The sequence below is a fragment of the Opisthocomus hoazin genome, chromosome 27, assembly GCF_030867145.1.
Source record: "Opisthocomus hoazin isolate bOpiHoa1 chromosome 27, bOpiHoa1.hap1, whole genome shotgun sequence".
Lineage (NCBI taxonomy): Eukaryota > Metazoa > Chordata > Aves > Opisthocomiformes > Opisthocomidae > Opisthocomus > Opisthocomus hoazin.
The window spans coordinates 623,393-643,090 of record NC_134440.1 but is presented as its reverse complement, the minus strand read 5'-3'; the positions used below and the strand labels follow the sequence as shown (position 1 = coordinate 643,090).

The 19,698-nt window shown below is 65.3% G+C and overlaps 3 protein-coding genes across 9 annotated transcripts in view; all 3 read left to right on the top strand.

Moving 5' to 3' along the window:
* The first annotated feature begins 801 nt into the window (after positions 1 to 801).
* On the top strand, positions 802 to 5,282 carry SLC39A3 (solute carrier family 39 member 3). Of its 2 annotated transcripts, none has more exons than XM_075444298.1 (5): positions 802 to 854; positions 1,421 to 1,577; positions 2,585 to 2,755; positions 3,652 to 4,000; positions 4,529 to 5,282. In XM_075444298.1, the coding sequence occupies exons 4-5, from the start codon at positions 3,794 to 3,796 to the stop codon at positions 5,267 to 5,269; spliced, it is 948 nt and encodes a 315-aa protein (XP_075300413.1). In that variant the 5' UTR covers positions 802 to 854; positions 1,421 to 1,577; positions 2,585 to 2,755; positions 3,652 to 3,793; the 3' UTR covers positions 5,270 to 5,282. The 2 variants fall into 2 exon arrangements, with proteins under 2 accessions (XP_075300413.1, XP_075300414.1); XM_075444299.1 differs by lacking the exon at positions 802 to 854 and adding an exon at positions 868 to 883.
* Positions 5,283 to 5,644: 362 nt separating this feature from the next.
* Positions 5,645 to 12,941, top strand: DIRAS1 (DIRAS family GTPase 1). 2 transcript variants are annotated; one of them, XM_075444301.1, is made up of 2 exons: positions 5,645 to 5,703; positions 11,160 to 12,941. In XM_075444301.1, exon 2 carries the CDS (start codon positions 11,181 to 11,183, stop codon positions 11,775 to 11,777), a length of 597 nt encoding a protein of 198 aa, XP_075300416.1. In that variant the 5' UTR covers positions 5,645 to 5,703; positions 11,160 to 11,180; the 3' UTR covers positions 11,778 to 12,941. The 2 variants fall into 2 exon arrangements, with proteins under 2 accessions (XP_075300416.1, XP_075300415.1); XM_075444300.1 differs by lacking the exon at positions 5,645 to 5,703 and adding an exon at positions 8,798 to 8,889.
* A 1,728-nt stretch (positions 12,942 to 14,669) lies between these two features.
* Positions 14,670 to 19,698, top strand: part of GNG7 (G protein subunit gamma 7) — a 77,074-nt gene continuing 72,045 nt past the window's right edge. For 4 of the 5 annotated variants that reach the window (XM_075444078.1, XM_075444076.1, XM_075444075.1 and 1 more), the window contains exon 1: positions 14,671 to 14,791. The gene's annotated coding sequence lies outside the window, so the exon portion shown is untranslated. Of the gene's footprint in view, positions 14,792 to 19,698 lie in introns of all 5 variants that reach the window. The other variant, XM_075444079.1, reaches the window with a different exon arrangement.

The window sequence follows — 19,698 nt, the reverse complement described above, 5'->3', positions numbered from 1 at the left end:
GGACAGCAGGAAAGAGTTGGGCAAGAGTTTCCCCAAAGGAGGGGAAACTGCAGGGATTTTTTTTTCCTTCCTTTTCAGGTAATTTTAGTGCTGTTTCCTTTCCTTACCCCGCTTGCTCTCCTGTAGCTTGGATCCATTTCTTCATGTCTCTTAATGGCTTTCTTTTTGTGCTGCTGAGTTCAACGTGCAGCTCTCCAGGGCAAGTGCTCCTGCAATTTTTTTTTTCCAGTCCCTGATGGAGGGGGGTGGAGCTGGATACTGGTTTTGGTGGCTGCGGCTCTGGGTCCTGCCAGCCCCGCTGTGGCTGTGGCTGAGCTCGAAGCGGGGAGCTGCCAGCCCGCTTTCGGCAGAGCGGGTTTGCTTCCAGCCCCCCGTGGTTCCCCTCTGGGAGCCATGCTGACAGCAACACAATGGATTTTTATATTTTAGGTCTCTTGGCTCTCCCTGGGGCCTGCTGCAGCCGGCAGGTTGTGCTATTTTAACCGAATTTACAGGTTTCTTTAACTGAACGCAGCCGCAGACCTGCAGGGCCGGGGGGGGGGGGCGGTGGGGGCTGCTGTCCCAGGGTCTCCCCCGGTTTGCCCGGCCCGGCCCCGCCGCTGCCCCGCTCAGCACCGGCCGCCACGGACAGCTCTGCGGGGCCGCCGCCGCCCCGGAACCCGCCGCCGCCGTCCGCGTTGCCTGCGGGCGCTATTCAGCGGCGCCCCGCAATGGCCCTCGTAGGGCGTGGGCGGGCTGACGGGCGGCCCTTGCGTCCAATGGGCAGTCGGTCTTCACGCCGCGGCCAATGGGACGGCGGTCGTGGGCGGGCACCGTTGCGTGAGTCTGCCTGGACGGGGCGCGAGCGGGAGCCGGTGCGTGAGGGGAGGGGGCCGTTGCCGCGGTAACCGGGGGTGGCGGTTGGGGTACGGGGGGGCCGGGGGCGGTTTCGTGAGGTGGTGGCGGGGCTGCGGGGGCCGGGAGGCGTCGCGGGGGTGACGCCGGGGCTGCGGGGGGTGTTGCTGAGGTACTGGGGGGTGGGGGTCGGTGGCGGGGTCGTGGGGTGCGGGGGGTGACGGGGCCCACGGCAGAGCGGGGCCTCAGGCCGGGCCCCGTCCCCGCTGTGAGGGGCTCCCAGGCCGAGCTGCCGCCCCCCTCTCCCAGAGACCCCTGTAGCCCCCCTATCTCTGCACCCTTTTGGGACTCTGAAGCAGGTTTAAGCCTAGGAGGGTCCCCCCCGCCCAGCACCCCCTTCTCCCGGGTGGCCGGGTGATTCTAAGCGGGCTCAGGTGTTGGAGGTGCCGGGGCCAGCACAGCTCGGGGGGAATCCAGCCTGGCGTCAGCATCACGGGGTGTTTGGGGCATCATGAGTGTGCTTTTGACAGAAAAACTGAGATTTAAAGGATTGTGCATAAGGAAACCTTTTTTTTTCCTTCCACAGGGGGCTGTCCGCTCTGTTTAACAGCCTCTAAGCCAAGCAGTACCTGCCTTAATTCTTTATTACAGAAGCTTTCAGGCTGCTGAAATAATCCAGGCACCGGCGGTGCTGGCTCCTGAACGCTGGGCTGTGGGAAAGAGCAGGGGAGGAGAAGTACGAGGTATTTCTGCACTTGCTGCTTCATTTTTCACTCAGCGCCTTCCGCCTCGGGTCAGGGGGCACTGGAGGGCAGCCGCTCCCCTGCTGTCAGGAGCTGGAGGCTTTGCGCTTTAGTGGGGCTGTTACTGGGTTAAAAAGAGAAGGAAAAAAGGATCAAGTTGGGTGTGTTCTGAATTTCTGAGTGGAAGCCAGGCGTGCTCTAGAGGGGTGTGAGTTCTGGAAAAGGAGGTTTTTCTTCCGCTCCTCTGCCCTGGGAGCTGTCTGGCCGCCTGACGCAGCAGGTGAGGGCGGTGCCGTCGCACCCGGCTGGTGCAGTCGCGAGCTCTCGTGAGCTGCGATCCCAAGGCATTGTTGCTAATGTCGTTTTGGGAGTGAGTTCATTTGAAAAGCTTGGCATGACAACATGCTGTCACCGTGTGAGGCGAAACCCTTGTCGTTCTGTTGATGCTGAAACCGCAGCGCGTGCTTTACAAAGGCAGGGTGACTCGTTAGCTGTGTCAGCACGGCGCTGACGAGCCTTGGCAGTCCTGGAGTCGACCGTCTCTGGAGAGGGAGCCTGCTCATCAGCCACGGTGACAGGCTGCCTGCTGCGGACGCCCTGTCAACGTACACCGAGATTCAGGCTCTGGGCTTGTTCATACCTGGCTCGTCTGCGGGGTTCGCCAGGGAGTGAGTTAATCAGTGTCATCTGAGTAGGGTTTTCTGCTGACGAACGTCGCTTCCCGTGGACGCCCGGCTGAGAAGCAGACCTGCCGCAGATGTCCTGACTGCCATGACCTCTCTGCTCGCTTCTGCTGGAACTGCAGACTCTGAAAAAGTAGAGAGTCATTCAGTCTCCCACTTCCCTTTTAATAAAAGCGCCATTTATGCAGCCTGCTGCACAGAAGTGGTGACAGTGATTAATACTGTCAGCCTCGAGGGAGACTTTAGCCTCAGGAAACTTTTGTATTAAGCTTAATTTGCCGCTCCAGCAAACAGGTATCCAATTATTTACCTTGTCCATCACAGGTGTGGGTGTCAGCGTGACTGGAAGCGTTCTGTTTTAGTTCTGTACCCCGATGTGCGCTGCAGCGTCCCGTCAGTGCTTGGGGCCATCTGGCAGCCCAAACCTGGGTGACCTGCGAGGGAACCTGCTCGAAGTGCTGCTGAGGTGACCCACAAGTCAGCTCGGTGCAAGCGGTGAGTGAAATCCTCCGAGGTGCCGGCTGTGCTGCTGCAAGGCGCAGCGGTAGAGGGATCTGTTCACGTTTGTGTTTTTATAAATAGATTTAACACTGTTATTTTGTAAAATTATTTTAGGAAAACAAGTTTCACTCCCACTGCATGTAACCTGGATGGAAACATTTCAAATTAAGTCGATTTTCATGACCTAGGCCACTCAAATCTCTCAGTTTTCTCTTGTATGAAACAACCTCGCCTCCTCTTCTGTTACACCCTGTGGACAGTAGAGAACCTTGCAGTGATTTCTCTGTAGGGTTTCCTTTAGAGATGTGCTTATTGATTGGCTGTTGAAACTTCCACTGGCTCCTGGGACAGAGCAACCAACCAATGGTAGAGGCTGCAGCCCCCCCAGCGAGGTGTGACAGTGGCTCAGGGAGCCGCGCAGGAAGGAATCTGATAGTCTCGTTTCAAAAAACCCGTGTGAATGCCGAAGGGAGATCTTTCAGTTCATTTCTGGGTGACAGATACCAACAGCTCAAGTCCGTGTTGTTTTCTCGTGGTTAAAAACCAAAGGCTTGATCCTTTGGTTGGACTCGGGTGGATCTTATTGCAGGATTGAGCATTCTGTGTCTGTCACGGCGTAGGTGTTTCAAGTGAAACCTCCAAAAACTGAGGCTGTGCCAGTCCTGTGTGGCCAGTACAATTCTCGCAAGGTTTTTAAGTTACTGTTTGCTGCAGTTAAATTTTTCTCTGCTGGCTGTGTGTGAGGTGCTGCCGCTGTCATCTCTGCCCGTTGCCTCTGGGAGCTGAGGTGGTTGCTGTACAGAGGCTGGCGTGGTTTGGGATGCGAGGTGCTGTGCCACACAGTGAGTGCTGATGTGGGAAAGCCTCTCTTGTTTTACTCCCGCCCACAGGCACAGAGCCCAGGAGAACGCTTCTCTGGAGGTCTGTCTGTGCCGTCCCCTGCTGATGTACCCACTCTAACCACAGCTGGAGGGACCCCCAAGAGCCACCAGCCTCAGGGCCCGTGGCGGGGAGCCTCCACCAGGAAGCACGATGAAGATTGTGGCCATCAAAGTGCTGTGTCTGCTGGGCATCTGTGTCCTCATGCTGGCTGGGTCCCTCCTGCCTGTCAAGATAATTGAGGCTGATTATGAGAAAGCTCATCGCTCTAAGAAGGTCCTTGCCCTCTGCAATTCTTTTGGAGGAGGCGTCTTCCTGGCCACTTGCTTCAATGCCTTGCTGCCTGCCGTGAGAGGAAAGGTAACTGCTCACGAGCCTCTCGGGCAGCGTTAACGAACTTGTGCCATGGAGTAGATCAGGGAGCACCCTCCCCTCGTGTGCCCTGCAGGAGCCCAGGCCCCCTGCCCCTCGGGAAGTGGGGGGGAAGGGTCTGTGTCTTGCCAGAGCGGCCCAGGAAGCCACCTCAGATGGCTGTGCTGTGCCTGGTGCTTCAGCTCACGAGGGCGAGCTTTGCCCGCCTCCCATTTGGCTACTGCTGACTGTCTGCATGGAGCAACTGGAGGGGGTTTTGATGCAGGAGGAGGCTGAGCGTTGCCTGGGGTGTGAGGCTCAAAACTCCTGCCACTCGGCATGTGTCTGAAACTTTCAGACAGCCACCGACCTTCCACTGGGAGGCAAACGGGGTCCTGTATCTGACATCAAGGCCTGTATACAAGGGTGTTAAAGCATCGTAGATCAATTTAGCAATTTTAACTTTGGGAATGTTTCCTTTTAGAGGGACAAAGGTGGTTGGTTGATTGAAGGTGTGGATTGTTTGCTTCATTCCAGCTCGATGAAGTTCTCAGGCAGGGGAATGTGACCACGGACTACCCGGTGGCCGAGACCATCATGATGGTCGGCTTCTTTGTGACGGTCTTTGTGGAGCAGCTCATCTTGACCTTCCAGAAGGAAAAGCCCTCCTTCATTGACTTGGAGACCTTCAATGCCGGTTCGGATGTCGGGAGTGACTCGGAATATGAGAGTCCCTTCATTGCTTCTTCCCGAGGGCGCCCGTTGTACAGTGAACACGGTCACCACTCCCACAGCCACGGCCTGAATATCCAGGAGCTCTCCCGCTCCAGCCCCTTACGGCTCATCGGGCTGGCGTTTGCTTTGTGTACGCACTCCATCTTCGAGGGACTGGCCCTCGGCTTGCAGGAGGAGGGCGGCAAAGTCATGAGCTTGTTCCTGGGAGTTGCCATTCACGAGACGCTGGTAGCGGTGGCGTTGGGCATCAGCATGGCCAAAACCTCGTTGCCGCTGAAGGATGCCGTGAAGATGGCTGTGACGGTGAGCCTGATGATTCCTCTGGGCATTAGCATTGGGATGGGGATTGAGAGCACCCAAAACACGGCCAGCAACATTACTTCCCTGCTCCTGCAAGGAATCGCAGGCGGCACTTTCTTGTTCATCACCTTCTTTGAGGTGCTTGCAAAGGAGTTGGAAGACAAGAACGACCGTCTCTTGAAGGTTCTCTTCCTGGTGCTGGGCTACGCAGCTCTGGCTGGGCTGGTCTTCTTCAAGTGGTGAGCATGGGAGCGATGGGAAGCAAACCTCACCTCCTTCCCTTGCAAACGGCACCGGAGACGAGCCTCTGCTTCGGCTGAGGCGGACACTGAAGCTCCACAGCCAAGTGAAACATCCCAGTCCAGGTGGCATTTCTGTACTGACCTGAAAGAGAACTTCTTCCTGTGTGCTCAGAGGCAGATAAAAATGAGGAGTGTCCCAGTGTGGGTGTCACAAGGTATTGTCCCTGCCCATTGGACCTGCGGGTGCAGCAGCTTGGGCAGAGATTAGTCGATGCAAATGTTAAGAACCTGGTTCTAAGGCCGCCTGCAAAGAGCTCTTCAAGCGTGTGGTTTCCTGTTAATCTGCGGAGCCAGCCCCCTCCCTCCTTCCCCCCGACCCCCGCCGCAGAGGCTGTGGCTGAGAGTCTGCTTCCTTGGCTCTCGGGGTCCCAGAAGGTGAGAAGCAGTAGCAGAAAGCAGGTGGGATCATGGATTGCACAGCTGCACTAAGCTGCTTCTGCCAGCTTAGTTTTGAGCAAAACCTGGTTGTGATAGCTGCCAAAAATAACGTCCCTTCTGGGGCGGCTGCGCTGCCTGGTGCCGCAGCTCCCCGGAGCAGAGCTGCCATCTTAACCCAGGAGCGGCTGCGGGAGCTTGCCTTTCTGAGAGTGATTAACGGAAGAAATGAGGCCAGGCCCTGCCCCTGTCCCGTGCTTCGTTCTCCGCATCTCATCCGTACGCTGAGCACAGCCCAGCGCCAGCCCCCAGCCGTGTGTTAATGTAGCGGTTGTGAATCCTCCCGTCCCTGGCTGAAGGCCCTTCCGCAGCACTCGCGGCGCCTGGGATCCATTAGCTCGGAAGCAATGGGCAGCAGCAATTCCCAGCATTAATATTTCAGGGCAAGTGCTCGTGTTTAAAGGGTCTGCAGCGAGATGGGCGCAGCGGTCGCCGCCAAACGCAGCTGCGGGGCTGCTCCCGCAGCCTCTGCGCTCGCAGCCGGCAGGCTCGCGCGGCCGCGCTGCCTTACAGAGGCTCTGCAGGGCCTTTGCTCGGTGTTTTCAAAGGAGAGAAATCTCTTCCCTGGGGGTGGATGAGGTTGTGGAAGGGCTGATCAGAGGCACTTGGCGTCTGACTGCGCACGAGCAGATCTCTCCATGCCTCCAGAGTGTGGCCCCCAGGGAAGCTCACCCAGCTGCTGTCCCCTCGTCATCCTTCGGCTTTGCCCTGCTGGGCCGGGAGCAGAGGCTGGAGCAGGGAACCCCCCCTTCCCGCTCCCTCCGGGGCTGCGGCCATCAGCGGCTCCCGCTCCACAGCCCGCCCGGGAACTGCAGCTCCTCGCCAGCCTCTCCCGGGGGGATGCATTTTAATCAGCCGTAGCCTTCGCTTCGGCAGCAGCTTCCGCAGGCAGAGCGGAGCTCGGGGAAGCGCTGATGGAATTGCAACGCCGTGGAGCGGGCTTGGCTGTGGTGCAGCCCCTGTTAGCGTGATCCAAGCAGCGAGAAGGATGGGGGAGACTGCGAAGCAGCAGCTTGGAGCCAGTGGTTGGCAGGGCTGCAGCATATGGAGGCTGATGAGGATCATCTGACAGTTCCTGGTGCTGGGTGTTTTAATTGCTGCAGCCTACCACAGTCAATTAATCTTGCTTTGAGAAACCTGGAGTGGAAGGGGGGGAGGGAGGATGGGTTATTTTAGGCCTCAGATGACACAAATTAGCAGGGCCTGATGAGAACGTAATCTGTCTTGACGTGGTATAAACCTCTGTGTGTGTTATTTCCCTCCTCACAGGCAGCACAGGGCCATGTCGCTCCGTGCTGGGGGGACGCGGGGGGAGCGCAGCGCCCAGCGTCCCTGCTCGGGTGCAGCCCCTGCCTCTGCCTCACGGGGCCGGCACCCAGCCCTCTGCTTGGGGGGCTTCCCCCCCCGTGACGGGGCGAAGGCGAGCAGCTCCCGCAGTGCCAGTGGAAGCAGGGCCCCGAGGTCACAGCATCCCCTGGTGCTGTGTTTCCCCCTCTCCTCTTCCTCATCCTTCCTCCCGCGTGGCTCCGGCTGCAGTCACGCAGCTGATGTGCTAAGGCCCCGCCGAGCTGTCACGGGGAGGTTTCCTCACCAGCACCCCAAGGCTCCGGGGGGGTTGGCTATGGGGAGCAGGGGTGGGGGGTCCCCCATGTCCCTGGGGGACAGCGGGGGAATGGCCTGGGCCCCCCTTTTTACCCCCTTCCTTCTTCTGGGGGGCTGTGGGAGTGGGGAGGGGGGCTGTGAAGTGCTGGGCTGTGCCCCCTCAGCCCTGGGGGTGCTCCCCCCGGAGGGGGGGTATTGCCCTGGGTGCTGTGGGAGAGGGGGAGGATGGGCCCTGTCTGCGGCTCCGCCCCCCCTTCGGTGTCGCCGTCCCCCGGGGCCCACGCGTGTCCCCAAGGGAGGCCAGACCCCTGGGGACGGCGGGATACGACCCCCACCCCACCTCCCCCCCCGCCCCGGTACCGCCGTGGTTCCGCCCGGCGCGTGGCTCGGCGAGCGATGAATGGGGCGGGGGCGGGGCCGCGGGGCTCGCGAGCTCATTCATCCCTCGGGGGGAGGGGGAGGGGGAGGGGGGGGGCTGCTGTCCCCCGCGGGGCCCCCCCCCCGCCCCCGGGCTGCGCCGTGACAGCCGCGTGGGTGCCGCCACGGCCCCGCAACCCCCCCCGCCGCCATTAACGGCTGCTGCGGGTTTTAATTGCTGCGAGCGCGGGGAGTCACTCAGCCCCCCCGCACCCCCCGCCCCGCCGCTGCGGGACCCTCAGAGCGGGCACCGGGCCCCCTCGACCGGCACCGAGGGTCCCCCGGGCCCAGCGGGTGCCACCCCAGGACCCCCCGCCTGTCCCCTCGGAGGGGGGGGGGGGGGCCGGGTGCTGCTGCCGGGAGCGGCTCGGGGTCCCTTGCGGGGTTTGGGGGTCCCGGCGGGGCGCGGGGAGGGGACAGAGCACCCCGCGCGTGGGCTCCGTGAGACGTCCCCGCGGGCTCGGGCCGTGGGTGTCCGTCTGTCCGGGCGGGGTGTCCCCCTGTCCCCGTGTCCCCACCCGCCTGTCCCTGCGTCTGTGGCCGTGGGGGGGTCCCTGGCCGTGCGTCCACACGCCTGCCCCGGCGTCCTCGTCCCGCTCTGTCCCCGTCCGTCTGTCCCCAGCCCCGCGTGCCCCCATCCCTGTCCGTCTGTCCCTGTCCGAGTGTTCCTGTCCCCAGCCCTGTCCGTCTGTCCCTCTCCGTGCAGCCCCATCCCCCTGTGTCCCTGTCTGTCCGTCCCCTTCCCGTCCGTCTGTCCCCATCTCCGCGTCCTCATCCCTGTCTGTGTGTCCCCATCCCCGTCCGTCTGTCCCCGGCCCTCCCGGCCCCGCCGCTGCCGTCGCCCGTCCCGGAGCCGCTCGGGGCTGGGTGCGGGGGTCCGGCGGCCCCGGGCGGGGCGGGCGCGGCGGGCGGGGCCGGCGGCGGGGCGGGATCGGCTCTGCGGCGGCCGCACCGCACCGAGCCGGCCGCACCGCACCGAGCCGGCCCCGCCGCACCGCACCGAGCCGCGCCGCACCGCCCCGCACCGGGCCCCGCCGCGCCGGGAGCGCCCGGGCCGGGCCATGCGCTGAGGCCCCGCAGCCGAGGGCGGATCCCGGGCAGGACGCGGTGAGGCGGCGGCACCGCAATGCGCCCGGCGCGGCGGGGCCGGGGGGAGCGGGGCGGACGGGGAGCGGGGCGCGGGGCGGGACCCCGGCCCGGGGCGGTGGGACCCCGGCCCTGGCCCTCCAGCCGGCCGCTTCCCTGCCCCATCCGCCCCTTCCCAGCCCCCCCAGCCCCTCCCGCCCCCTTCCTGCCCCCCCAGTCCCCCCAGCCCCTCCAGCTCTAGCCCCGTCCTGCCCCAGCCCGCCCCTTCCCAGCACCCCCAGCCCCCTCCCTGCCCCCCCAGCCCCTCCAGCCCCTCCAGCTCCAGCCCTGTCCTGCCCCAGCCCCATCCTGCCCCTTCCCAGCCCCTCCTGCCCCTTCCCAGCACCCCCAGCCCCATCCTGCCCCAGCCCCCCAGCCCTGTCCTCATCCAGCCCCATCCTGCCCCTTCCCAGTACCCCCAACCACATCCCAGCCCCTCCAGTCCCATCCCATCCCTTCCCAGCACCCCCGGTCCCTTCCCTGCCCCTCCAGCTCCAGCCGCATCCTGCCCCAACCCTGTCCTGCCCCTTCTCAGCCCCCCAGCTCCGTCCTGCCCCTGCCCCTCCACCCCGACCCCCAGCCCCCCCACCGGCTCTTTGTCTGCCCCAGCGCTGGGGGTCACAGTGGAAGGGTGCTGGGGGGGGGGTGCAGAGCCCCATCCCCGGGAGCCGAGGGGAGGCCGTGGTCCAGACCCCCAGGCACAGAGGGCTGTTTGGGGTCGGGGGGCTCTGGGCCCCCCCGGGTGCTGCGAAGGCCCCATCCAGCCCAGCGCCTGGGCCTCAGCACCCCACGCCGTGGCCGCGGGACCGGGGGGGCTCTCGGCTGTGCCGGGGGCAGGCGGGACGGGCAGGACCACCGCCAGCCCTGCCCCAGCTCTGGTGTTGCCCCCACGTGCCAGCGAAGCCCCCCGTGGTGGGATCTGATCCGAGCGGGGGGGGCATTTTTCTGTCCTGTGCTCGGGGACCCCCCCGTGGGCCGAGCTCCTTGGGTGCCCGAGGCTGCGGTGGTGGGCTCCTTCCCCAGCTCCCAGCCCCTGCCCGGGGCTGGGGGACGTGCTGGGGTGTCGGGGCTGCCGGTGGGATCCGGGCCCCTGGATCCACACAGGGGGGGTGCAGCAGCCTCGGGAAGGGGCTGGTTCCCCCCGAGGTGCCGGGGCGGGGGGAGCTGCGGTGCCCGGGGCGGCTGCCAGCGCGGGGCTGCCCCAGGGGCTTTGTTGTCCCCCCCTCCCGGGGCTGCTGGTCCCCGAGCTGGGGTGCAGGCGGGGGGGAGCGGAGCCGGCTGGGGACAGACCTGACCCACGGCAGGTTCAGGGGTCCCGCGGCTCCGTGCTGCGCCCACATGCGCTGGGGACCCCTCACCGGGCAGAGCTGGTGCTGCCAGCCCGGTGCCGCGGGAGGGAAACTGAGGCAGGGCCTGCCCGAGGCGATGCTCAGCCCGCGGCTCGGCCTCTTGGTGCCCCCTCATTTTGCACCCTGGGGCTGCGTCGCTTTGGGGGGGGGGCATAAATAGGGACCCCCCGCGAGCGGGCAGCGAGGTTTGGCAGAGCGAGAGGTGGCCACGGGGGTCTCTGACCTGCGGGCCGTGAGCCCGTGGCCGTGCCACGCTCTCCCCCGGTGCCCGCGTCCCCCCCGCTCCCCGCTGCATCCCCAGGGGGGGAGCGGAGCAGAGCGGTGGCACGCGGGGGGGGACAGAGGGGGACAGGGGGTGGCAGGGCAGCGTGGCACGCGCCCAGGTCTCGGCGTGAAATGGCCCCTCCGTAGCCGGCAGCCGCAGCAGCCGCGTGTGCGAGAGCCGGAGGGGCCGCGTGGGGCTTTGGGTGCCACTGGGTCCCCGCTGGGCCCGTGGCTGCCCCACGAAGCTGCTCCTGCTGCCGGGGGGCTCCGGGGGTCCCATGGGCGCCCAGCATGCCGCCCCCCTCCCCGGCACGCTGCCCCGGCAGCCTCGGCTGCAGCTGCTGTGCCGGTGGCCGTGGCTCGGCCATATGGCCGCGGCGGGCGGGCGGTAAAAATAGCCAACGCCGCTGCCCCCCCGGGCGGGCGGCGAGCAAGGCAAGGGCAGCTCAAGGGCACGGGGGGGGCCGGGACCCCCCGGCTGCGTCGGCCTGGTCGGAGCAGGGGGAGCTGCATCTCCAGGGGGGCTGTGAGCCGGGGTCGGGGGGGCTGCCCCACTGACCCCCAGCCTGGCGCCCGCGGAGGTCCGTGCCGAAGCCCCCGCTCCCGGCGTGACGCCTGCCCCTGGCCTCTCCCTTGCAGCGGCAGCACCTCCGGGTCACGATGCCGGAGCAGAGCAACGACTACCGGGTGGTGGTCTTCGGCGCCGGCGGTGTGGGCAAGAGCTCGCTGGTGCTGCGCTTCGTGAAGGGGACCTTCCGCGACACCTACATCCCCACCATCGAGGACACCTACCGCCAGGTCATCAGCTGCGACAAGAGCGTCTGCACCCTGCAGATCACCGACACCACGGGCAGCCACCAGTTCCCGGCCATGCAGCGGCTCTCCATCTCCAAGGGCCATGCCTTCATCCTGGTCTTCTCCGTCACCAGCAAGCAGTCGCTGGAGGAGCTGAAGCCCATCTACCAGCAGATCGTGCAGATCAAGGGCAGCGTGGAGAGCATCCCCATCATGCTGGTGGGCAACAAGTGCGACGAGACGCAGCGCGAGGTGGAGAGCAGGGAGGGGGAGGCCGTGGCCAAGGAGTGGAAATGCGCCTTCATGGAGACCTCGGCCAAGATGAACTACAACGTCAAGGAGCTCTTCCAGGAGCTGCTGAACCTGGAGAAGAGGAGGAACGTGAGCCTCACCATCGACGGGAAGCGCTCCAGCAAGCAGAAGAGGACAGACAAAATCAAGGGGAAGTGCAGCATCATGTAGAGCCCCGGACTGGCCCGCACCCCCCCTCCGGTCCCCCCCTCTCCCCCCCACGCCTGGACGTGGCACCGCAGCGGGGCCGTCCCCTAGTCCTCCGTGCCATCACTGTGACTGTGCGAGGACGCCGCGACGCACCGGCCGGCGGCGTGGGCTGCGCTCGCCCCAGGTCTGGGGGTGACAACGGGGTGACCCACGGGGCCCAGGGGTGCTTGATGGCCCCGCGCTCAGCACACGGCACCGGGGACACGCGGCCGGGCACCGCCGGGGAGCACAAGGTCACCCCCCCCCCGCAGCACCGGGGCCTGTCCCCATCCACGTCCCCTCCTCGGTGGGGGACCCCATGTCGGCCCTCGTGGGTGGGCAGGACGGTGCGACTTGGGGGTGTCGGTGTCACCCTTGGGGACAGCCACACGCGTCCCGGGCCCTCCCCGTGCCCCCGTCCCCACGCCACAGTGCTCTGCTCCTGCGGGCAGCGACCCGGGGCAGGAACAGTCCCTGCACAGTGCCCACTGCCCCGAGCCCCCAGCCCCATCCCGGTGCTGCGCCCCCCTCCCGCCCCGCACCCCCAGCCCCGTCCCGGCCCTGCGACCCCCTCCCGCCCCACGCCCCCAGCCCCGTCCCGGTGCCACAGCCCGGAGCCGCCAGCCCAAGCACAAAGCATGGGCCCGAGGGAGGTCCTGACCCAGCACAATCCTGGTGAGCTCCGGCGGGACCCCCGACCCCCCGCGGCCCCCTTCCCGCCCCAGCTGGGCCGCGATGCCACGGTGATGGGCACTGCCGATCCCAGCAGCCAGCGTCCCCCTGCTCCCGCAGAGCTCCCTGCTGCGGGGTGGCCTGGCCCCGCGCCCCGGGGACCCCCGACCCCCCCCCCCCCGCAGCTCTGGTGCAGCCCCGCTTGTTCCCCCCTAGCCGGAGCGGGGCCCCCCACGCTGTCACCAGCCCCTCGTCCCAGCGGGGTCCGGCCCCTCGCTCCGGCCCCCGCTCACCCTCCGCCGGCGCCCCGAGGGGGTCTCCCCGGGCAGGCTGCCCCCCCCCATGTCCCCCCCCCCCGCCCAGCTCCCCGCACCCCCGGCTTTTTACGACAGGCGACGCGGGGGGAGGAGGTGCCGCCCCGATGTAGCCTTGGTTCTAGAAATAGTCTTCCTTCAATAAACGACGAGAAACGCCGCCGCCGAGCTGCGCGGGCCCCGGCCGGGGCGCGGGGGGCCCCGAGGGGCGATGGCGGGGCTGGGGGCGCGTGCGTGGGTGTGCGTGTCACTGCGTGTCACCGCATGTCACCGCATGTCACTGCGTGTCACTGCGTGTCAGTGCACACATGACCGGGCACGCACAGCTGCGTGCTCACGGGGCATCGGCGAGCACGCACACGCGTGTGCAAGCGTCCGCGCCCCGCAGGTGCGCGTGCCGGGCACGCACACGTGCCGTGGGTTGCGCGGGCACGTGCCATGGTGGGTGCACACGCGTGTGCTTGCGTGTGCCCCCCCTCCACCCCCCCCCCCCCCCCGCTGCCAGCGCGGGCTGGAGGCCCCGTGGGGAGGGGGTGGGAGCGCGGGGCGTGCGTCATCACGCCTGTTGCCATGGAAACCATCTGCTCCCCGGGCGCGGGAGCCGCGTGGGCGCGGGGGCTCGGGGCGGGGGAGCGGCGGGGCGGTGCGGGCTGCGAGGGGCTCGGCAGGGGCCCGGCTCCGCGGGGATGTCCCAGGTCCCTGTCACCGGCCGCGGGAACTGCTCGGGTCCCCCTCCCGTGGGCCGGGGGCAGCCGGGACCCCCGGTGGGCGCTGGGGCAGGAGGGGGAGGCCGGGCACAGGCAGGCGGGGGGACGCTCGGTGCTGGCCCCACGCACCGGGACCCCCCAGGTCCCCCCCGGGGCCACGGAAGGCCCAGGCAAGGCTGGGGGGCTCACAGGTAATAAGGGGGGGGGGTGGGCAGGACTGCAGCGGCTCCGCAGCGCCGTCGGCCTGGGGCCGGGAAACCTCTGCCCCCCACCCCCGGGTCTCCCGACCCCCCCGCTCTGCCCCCCCACCCCCCGTGGGGCCCCGCGCTCTTCGGGGGTTCCGTTGCGGTGTGAGGGGGTCCCGGGGGCTGTCCCCGCGCCCGCGTGCTCCCGGGGGGCGGGGGGGGGGGCTCACCCAGGCGCAGGCCCGGGGGCACCCGGAGCCCCCTGGCACCCCCACGGCTGCGAAAAAGCCGAAAAAGCCCCAATCCAGCCTTTGGGCCCCAAAGCGGCTCCCGGCGCCGCGCATCCCCCCCCAAGGCGGGGGGGGGGGGGGGAGGCTCGCACCCCTCGAAGCAGCGCCCCGGATCCGGGGTGGGGGTTCGGGGCGGGGTCCGACCCCCACGGCGGGGTCACCGGGCGCTCAGCCCGGCCCCCCCCGGCCCCCCCGGCCCCGGTATTTCCGCATCTCGGCTGATGCTGGGATTGGAGCTGCGACTGGTGCGTACTGGGACGTGCTGGGAAGCGCCGCTACGGCCCCTCCTGCCCCGGGGACGTGGCTCTGTTTGCCGCCGGGCCCCCCCCCGGGGTCTGCCCCCGCCAGGCACCGCCGGGCCCCGGTGCGGCGGCAGCTGCGGGAATCAAAGCCGCCATTCAGGGCCGGGCCCCCCCCCCCCCCACTCCCGGCACCGGAGCGCGGCACCGCCCCGCCGCGGCCCTCTCATTAATATTAAATATTTATTTACATGCGGCCGCCCCTTTCCGCGCTGATTGGCTGCGTCCCCTGCCGCTCCGCAGCCGACCTCGCCCCTTCACCGCCCTCCCCCCGCGCCGCCGTCGCAACCGAACCTGGCGGCCGCACCCAGCCCCGCCTCCCCGCCGGACCGCCCACCCCCCCTCCCCGCGCGCCCCGCGGCCTCAGCGCCCATTGGCGGGCGGCGCTGCCAGTCGGGTGGCGGGGCGGAGCCGGCCCGTGCCCGCGCCCCGGCGGGGCGGGCAGCAGGGTGCGTTGCGCGGCGGCGCTGGTGTGTGAGGCGGCGGCTCCGCTCCTCCGCCCCTCGGTGCCCCGGCCCCGTCGAGACTGGTGAGGAGCTGCCCGCGCCGCGGGGACCGGGCGGGGGGGCGGCCGCCGGCGGGCGGGCGGGGACGGCTGGGGCAGGCCGCGGCCTGGAGGAGCCCCCGGCCCGGGGCCCCTCGCGGCCCGCTGCGGCCTGGGCGGCGGGGCCTGGCGGGGCCGGGCCCGGGGGGGGGTCCTGAGGGGACCCTGGGCAGGGTGAGAGGGGCGGTGGGGGGGGTGGTGAGGGCCCTCAGGGGCCGGGGGCGTCCAGGGGGAGGTTGGAGGGGGTGAGGGGCCGAGGGGGTGCTGGGGGCCCCGAGGGCTTGGGGCTGGCGGCGTGGGGCGGTTGGGGAGGTGAGGTGGGGGCTGGGGTGGGGGGGTTGGGAGGTGCTGGGGGGTCCCGAGGGGGCCGAGCTGGGCTGGAGTGATGGGGTTAGGGCGGCGGTGGGTGCTGGGGTGCAGGGCTGGGAGAAGGGGGGGACCTCCCGGGCAGGTCAGAGGGGGAGGCTGGGGCGGGGGTGGAGGGGCCGGGGGGGGGCAAGGAGGGCCCTGGGGATGCTGGGGACTGTGGTGGGGGGTGAAGGATGGGGATGAGGGCTGGGAGGGCACCTGGGGGGGTCGGGGGGTGCTGGGGGGTGGCGCAGGGAGGGGCTGCGCCCGGTTGTGGTGGGGAGCCCCGAGGTCTCTGGGTGAGCTGGGGGGGTTGGTGTGACGGGGGGGGCTCAGGGCCTGTGGCTGTAGCTGGGATGGCGGGGGGCATCTTGGGCTTTTGGGTGGGCGAGGCGAGAGGGGGCAATTGTGAGAGACGCAGCTCAGCGCCAGCTCGCCGTGGAAGTTGGGTGACAGTGGGGAAGGGGCCTGGCCCCTCTTCCGGGGTGCGAGCGGGGGTCGGGCAGCTCGGCAGCAGGTCGGACATCACGCTATCTCCTCGGTTTTGTTCTGTGGGTGAGTGAGCAGAGAGCTGGTGAGGAGAGGGTGAGGAGAGAAGGGAGAAACAGCTGGAGGAGGTGGTGGCTGGTGGAGGGCAGTGATGGTCGCCTGCCCGTTCTGGGCTGCGCTTCGGAGGCAGCAGCGACTCGTGCACAGGGTGTAAAGGAGGGGTAGCTGCAGCATCCGGATTTTCTGTATTATTGAGGTAGAGCGGAGCAGAGGAGAGAAGTGGGTGCCGCAGACAGAGAGAGAGACCTGTCCCCTGCTCATTTCCAAGCAGAAGTGGGGAAGGAGACGCCGGGTGCTGGCGGGTGTCCTTTAGGAGGTTAAGGAGGGGAACGTGGGCTGTGTAGGTGAGCAGGACCGGGAAGGTGTCGCGGTGCCTGGTTCGGGAGCCGGAGCTGGGCACTGAGCTCTGCAGCTCGTTTTCTTCGGCAGCGCTGGAGCAGGTGAGTGGGATTTACCTCCGCACTGGGCCGTTGCCATCAGTGGGGCCTAAAAGAAGACTCGAATACGCTGTGATAGAGCTGCATTCTGCTCCAAGATGTGGTCTCTGTTACTGCTTGTAAATGAGGCGAGAAGTTGTTGTGGGTTTTAAGGTGTTGGATTATCTTTAATGGGTTTTGGGTTTTTTGTGAGGACAACTGACAACCTTCAGGTTTGTTTATAGCTGTGGGCTTCTTGTAAAACTGACCTGGACAAGTACGACTGCGGTGATTGCTACCAGGAGAAAAGCTGACTTGTGGTACACCGCAGGAGTCAGTAACTTGATATTTAGTCTGAGCCTATTCGTAAACTTGAGGCCTTTTAGGTAATTGCTTGGTTTTCTTAACATACGGCTCTTCAGAGACAACTTCCTCCTCAAGCACGTAGAACTGAAGTCCGACCTTCATCCTTTGGAGGTTTTGTGGGTGTTTGTCTTTCTGCTGTGCGGGACGTCCCAGTGAGCTGCTCGCTGCTGGTTTGGGTTCCAAGTCAGCTGCATGATCGTAAAGCAAACGCGCGGGAGCTCTGCGACTACGTAGCACCATTTATCATATTCTGGTTGTAGCCAGTACGGGGGGAAACGCACCGAGAAAGCTGGATCAATATGTTTAAATAGAGCTTATTGTCTGAGAGGTTTTCTTCTGCCATCTGTAGCTGTGAGACAAATGGAAATAGCTCTTTTGTGTAGCTGGAGTATTGTTGTGGATTTTAACGATTTACACAGGAGGCACATTGCAACGTACCTTACCAGTTTTTCTTCTGTGTCCGTCTTATCCCTGGATATAGCGTTTATCTGGTATTACTTAAGGTAATTAATGCTTTTTGACATCGAGAGTGATCTTAGGCAGGCATTATCCCTCTTCGAAGGCAGGGGAATGGAGGCACGCCGGCAGACTCGCTTCTCTTGGCTCAGACAGGCGAGAAGAACAATTCAGTGGCCGGGAGAGGAGCGTCTGACTCGGGAGGAGTAGGTTTGTCCTCTGCTCCTCGCACTTCCCCTGCGGCCAGCCCAACTTCTGCCTTCCTGCCTTATTTCCTTATCTGCGAAGTGGAGATAACTGCTCTGCCCTGCCTGCCGCGCTGGGAGGGTGTCGTGCCCTGAAGTTCGTTAGTGCAACGAGGCGAGTGCCCGGCTCCCGGAGCTGGGGTCCTGCTGCTCGTCCCTGGACTTGGCTGCGGCGGAGCTGGACGCTCTGCCCTTTGGAAAGCGCCGGTTCCTGCTGCTGGGAGCTGCCGCTCGGCGCTGCCTCGCCCGCGAGCGAGGCGGTAGGAGTTGTCGGTGACGGGGAATCGCGGCTCTCCCGGCCAGAAGTCGTCCCGTTAGCGCAGCGGTTCGTTTGCAGAGCTGTGGGGCTGGCCGGGCGCCAGCGCCCAACTCATTGCCCTTGGAGCGGTCCGTTCCGTGTAGGGCTCGGAGTCGCCGCCTGCCCGCTCGCCGGCGGGCGGGGGAAGTTTTCTCTGACGTCTTCGGGAGGAGGCGGTGAACGGCAGAACTCGAGCTGTCGGTTAGAAAAATCACCGCCGTGCCCTTTGGGCTGTGGAGGTTCGCTCGGGTTGGAAAGGTGGAGCGGTTCGGTCGTCCTGGGTGTGTAGACCCCGGCGCAGCTCTGAACCTGTGAGGTTTCCAGGCGCTGTGGGTGGCCGCAGAGCGGGCGAGGGGGGTGGCAATCCTGGCGCGCCGGAGGAGGGCAGCGGCTGGGGGACCCAGAAACGGCGGCTGCCTGAGAAGCAAGGCAGAGGTTCCGAGGTGTTTGGGGATTCTTGCTCGGGGAGGGCAGACCAGGAGGAAAAAGGGCTTTGTGAAGTCCCGTGTCTCTGCCAGCGTCACGGTGGGTAGGGTTTGGCGTGGGTACCCGCTGGCCTGCTGGGGTGGCCGGCAGATCCGGCGTTGGTTCCCCAGCCTCACAAGAAGTCAAAGGCGTTGAGATGCGGCGGTCTAATAGTTGAACTCTGAGGTGTGAAGCTCCCTGTCATTGCTCAGATATCGCTCAAGCTATTTAACGGGTTTAGCCAGCAGTCTTTGCGGGGGATCCTGTGCGTCCGGAGGGTTTCAGGGTGTCCCGGTTGTAGCGTCTCTGACTCCTCTGGGCAGTGCGTGCGTCGGTTCGTTCTTCTCACCTGTGGCCAGATAATGTCGTATATTGTCATTCCCTCTGACGGATTTTCTAGCTTGATGTGGGGAAGGGAACAAAACTCATAGAAAGTGTAAACCCAGTCGCCTGCTGCTGTGTGGCCTGACCGGCGTCGTGAGAAGGACAAACCAGCAGAGCTGGAGAGAGCTTTTTTAAAAAAATTAATTTGCCTTAGATTTACCCACATAGGTTGTATTTAGAAAGAAATTGCTGTGCCTCACGGAGTGCAGAGAGCTGGAGGAGCCCGAGCCCGCTGCTGGGCACCGGCTGGGAGCGTCCGGCCGCGGTGGGCTCGCGCGTGTGAGAGCGGTGGGCAGTTTGCTGCCGAGGCCTCTGCTCCGTCCCTCGCCGTGGCTGCGGCCGCGCAGGCGTCGCTGCTGTCGCGTAGGAGCGTCCCCTGGTAGCCTCTGGTGGCTTCTGCTGCGTCCTGCTAACAGGCCCTGTAGTGAAACACCAGAACACACAGGGTTTTGTGCAACACCACCATGTTCTCATCTGAAAGGCTGTTTCTGAAAGTGAAAGTTGCTCAGGGCTATCTCAAGTTTCCCGTATGTAAAATTTCTCTGCAGCCAGCCCGTCGAGTCGATGAACGCTTCAGAGCGTGCTTCGTGTGGCGCACGGTGCTGCCTCCGTCCCCCCCGCGTACGTGAAGAGCCACGAGCTCATCTAAAAACCGCCTGAAAGTGGTCGTGACGTCGGGTTTGTTTGGCGGGGCTGAGCGTGGGGACGCGCAGCTCGTCCTTGGCGCCGCTGGCGTTCGGCCAGAGGAGCGGTTCTTGGGCTGACGCGTGGTTGATCTTTGCCTTGAGGGGCGCGGGAGCTGCGTTCTTCCTGGGAACGAGTTATGAATTCAGCTGATATTTCCAACTCGAACGTGCCTGAAGTCTCCCGTAGTTCTGGATGAGGTGGTTGTGAAATGGGTGGGTAGGGGCTGGCTGTGACCTTAAAAAAAAAAAAAAAAAAGGGAGGAAATTCAGACGCCCTGCTAATGCTGAGACACGAAACAGGAAATCTGGTGAAGCATTATGCTTTTTCGTAATTTATTTTATGGTTTTCCCTCTTCCTTCTAACAGACAAGAAAAAGTTTTAAAGTACTCCGGCCCATGTTGGTTCTCTAGAACTGAAAACGTTTCCAAATTTGCAGTTAAAGATGTATTTTATTAAATGGGCTTTTAAGAAGCTGTAAAAGCTGAGAAACCTCCTGCTTTGTTTTATTTTCATTCACAGAAAGGGGGGGGGGAAGCCAGAAAACGGACTGTGTAAGAGTAATTTTAAAAATACCTCACTCCTAATGCGAACGTACGAGTAGCAAAGTGGGAGCTGGTGTGGGGCCGCGGGCCCGGGGGTGTGGGAGGACCTTCCTGCTCCGGACCCCCCCGGCCCCGC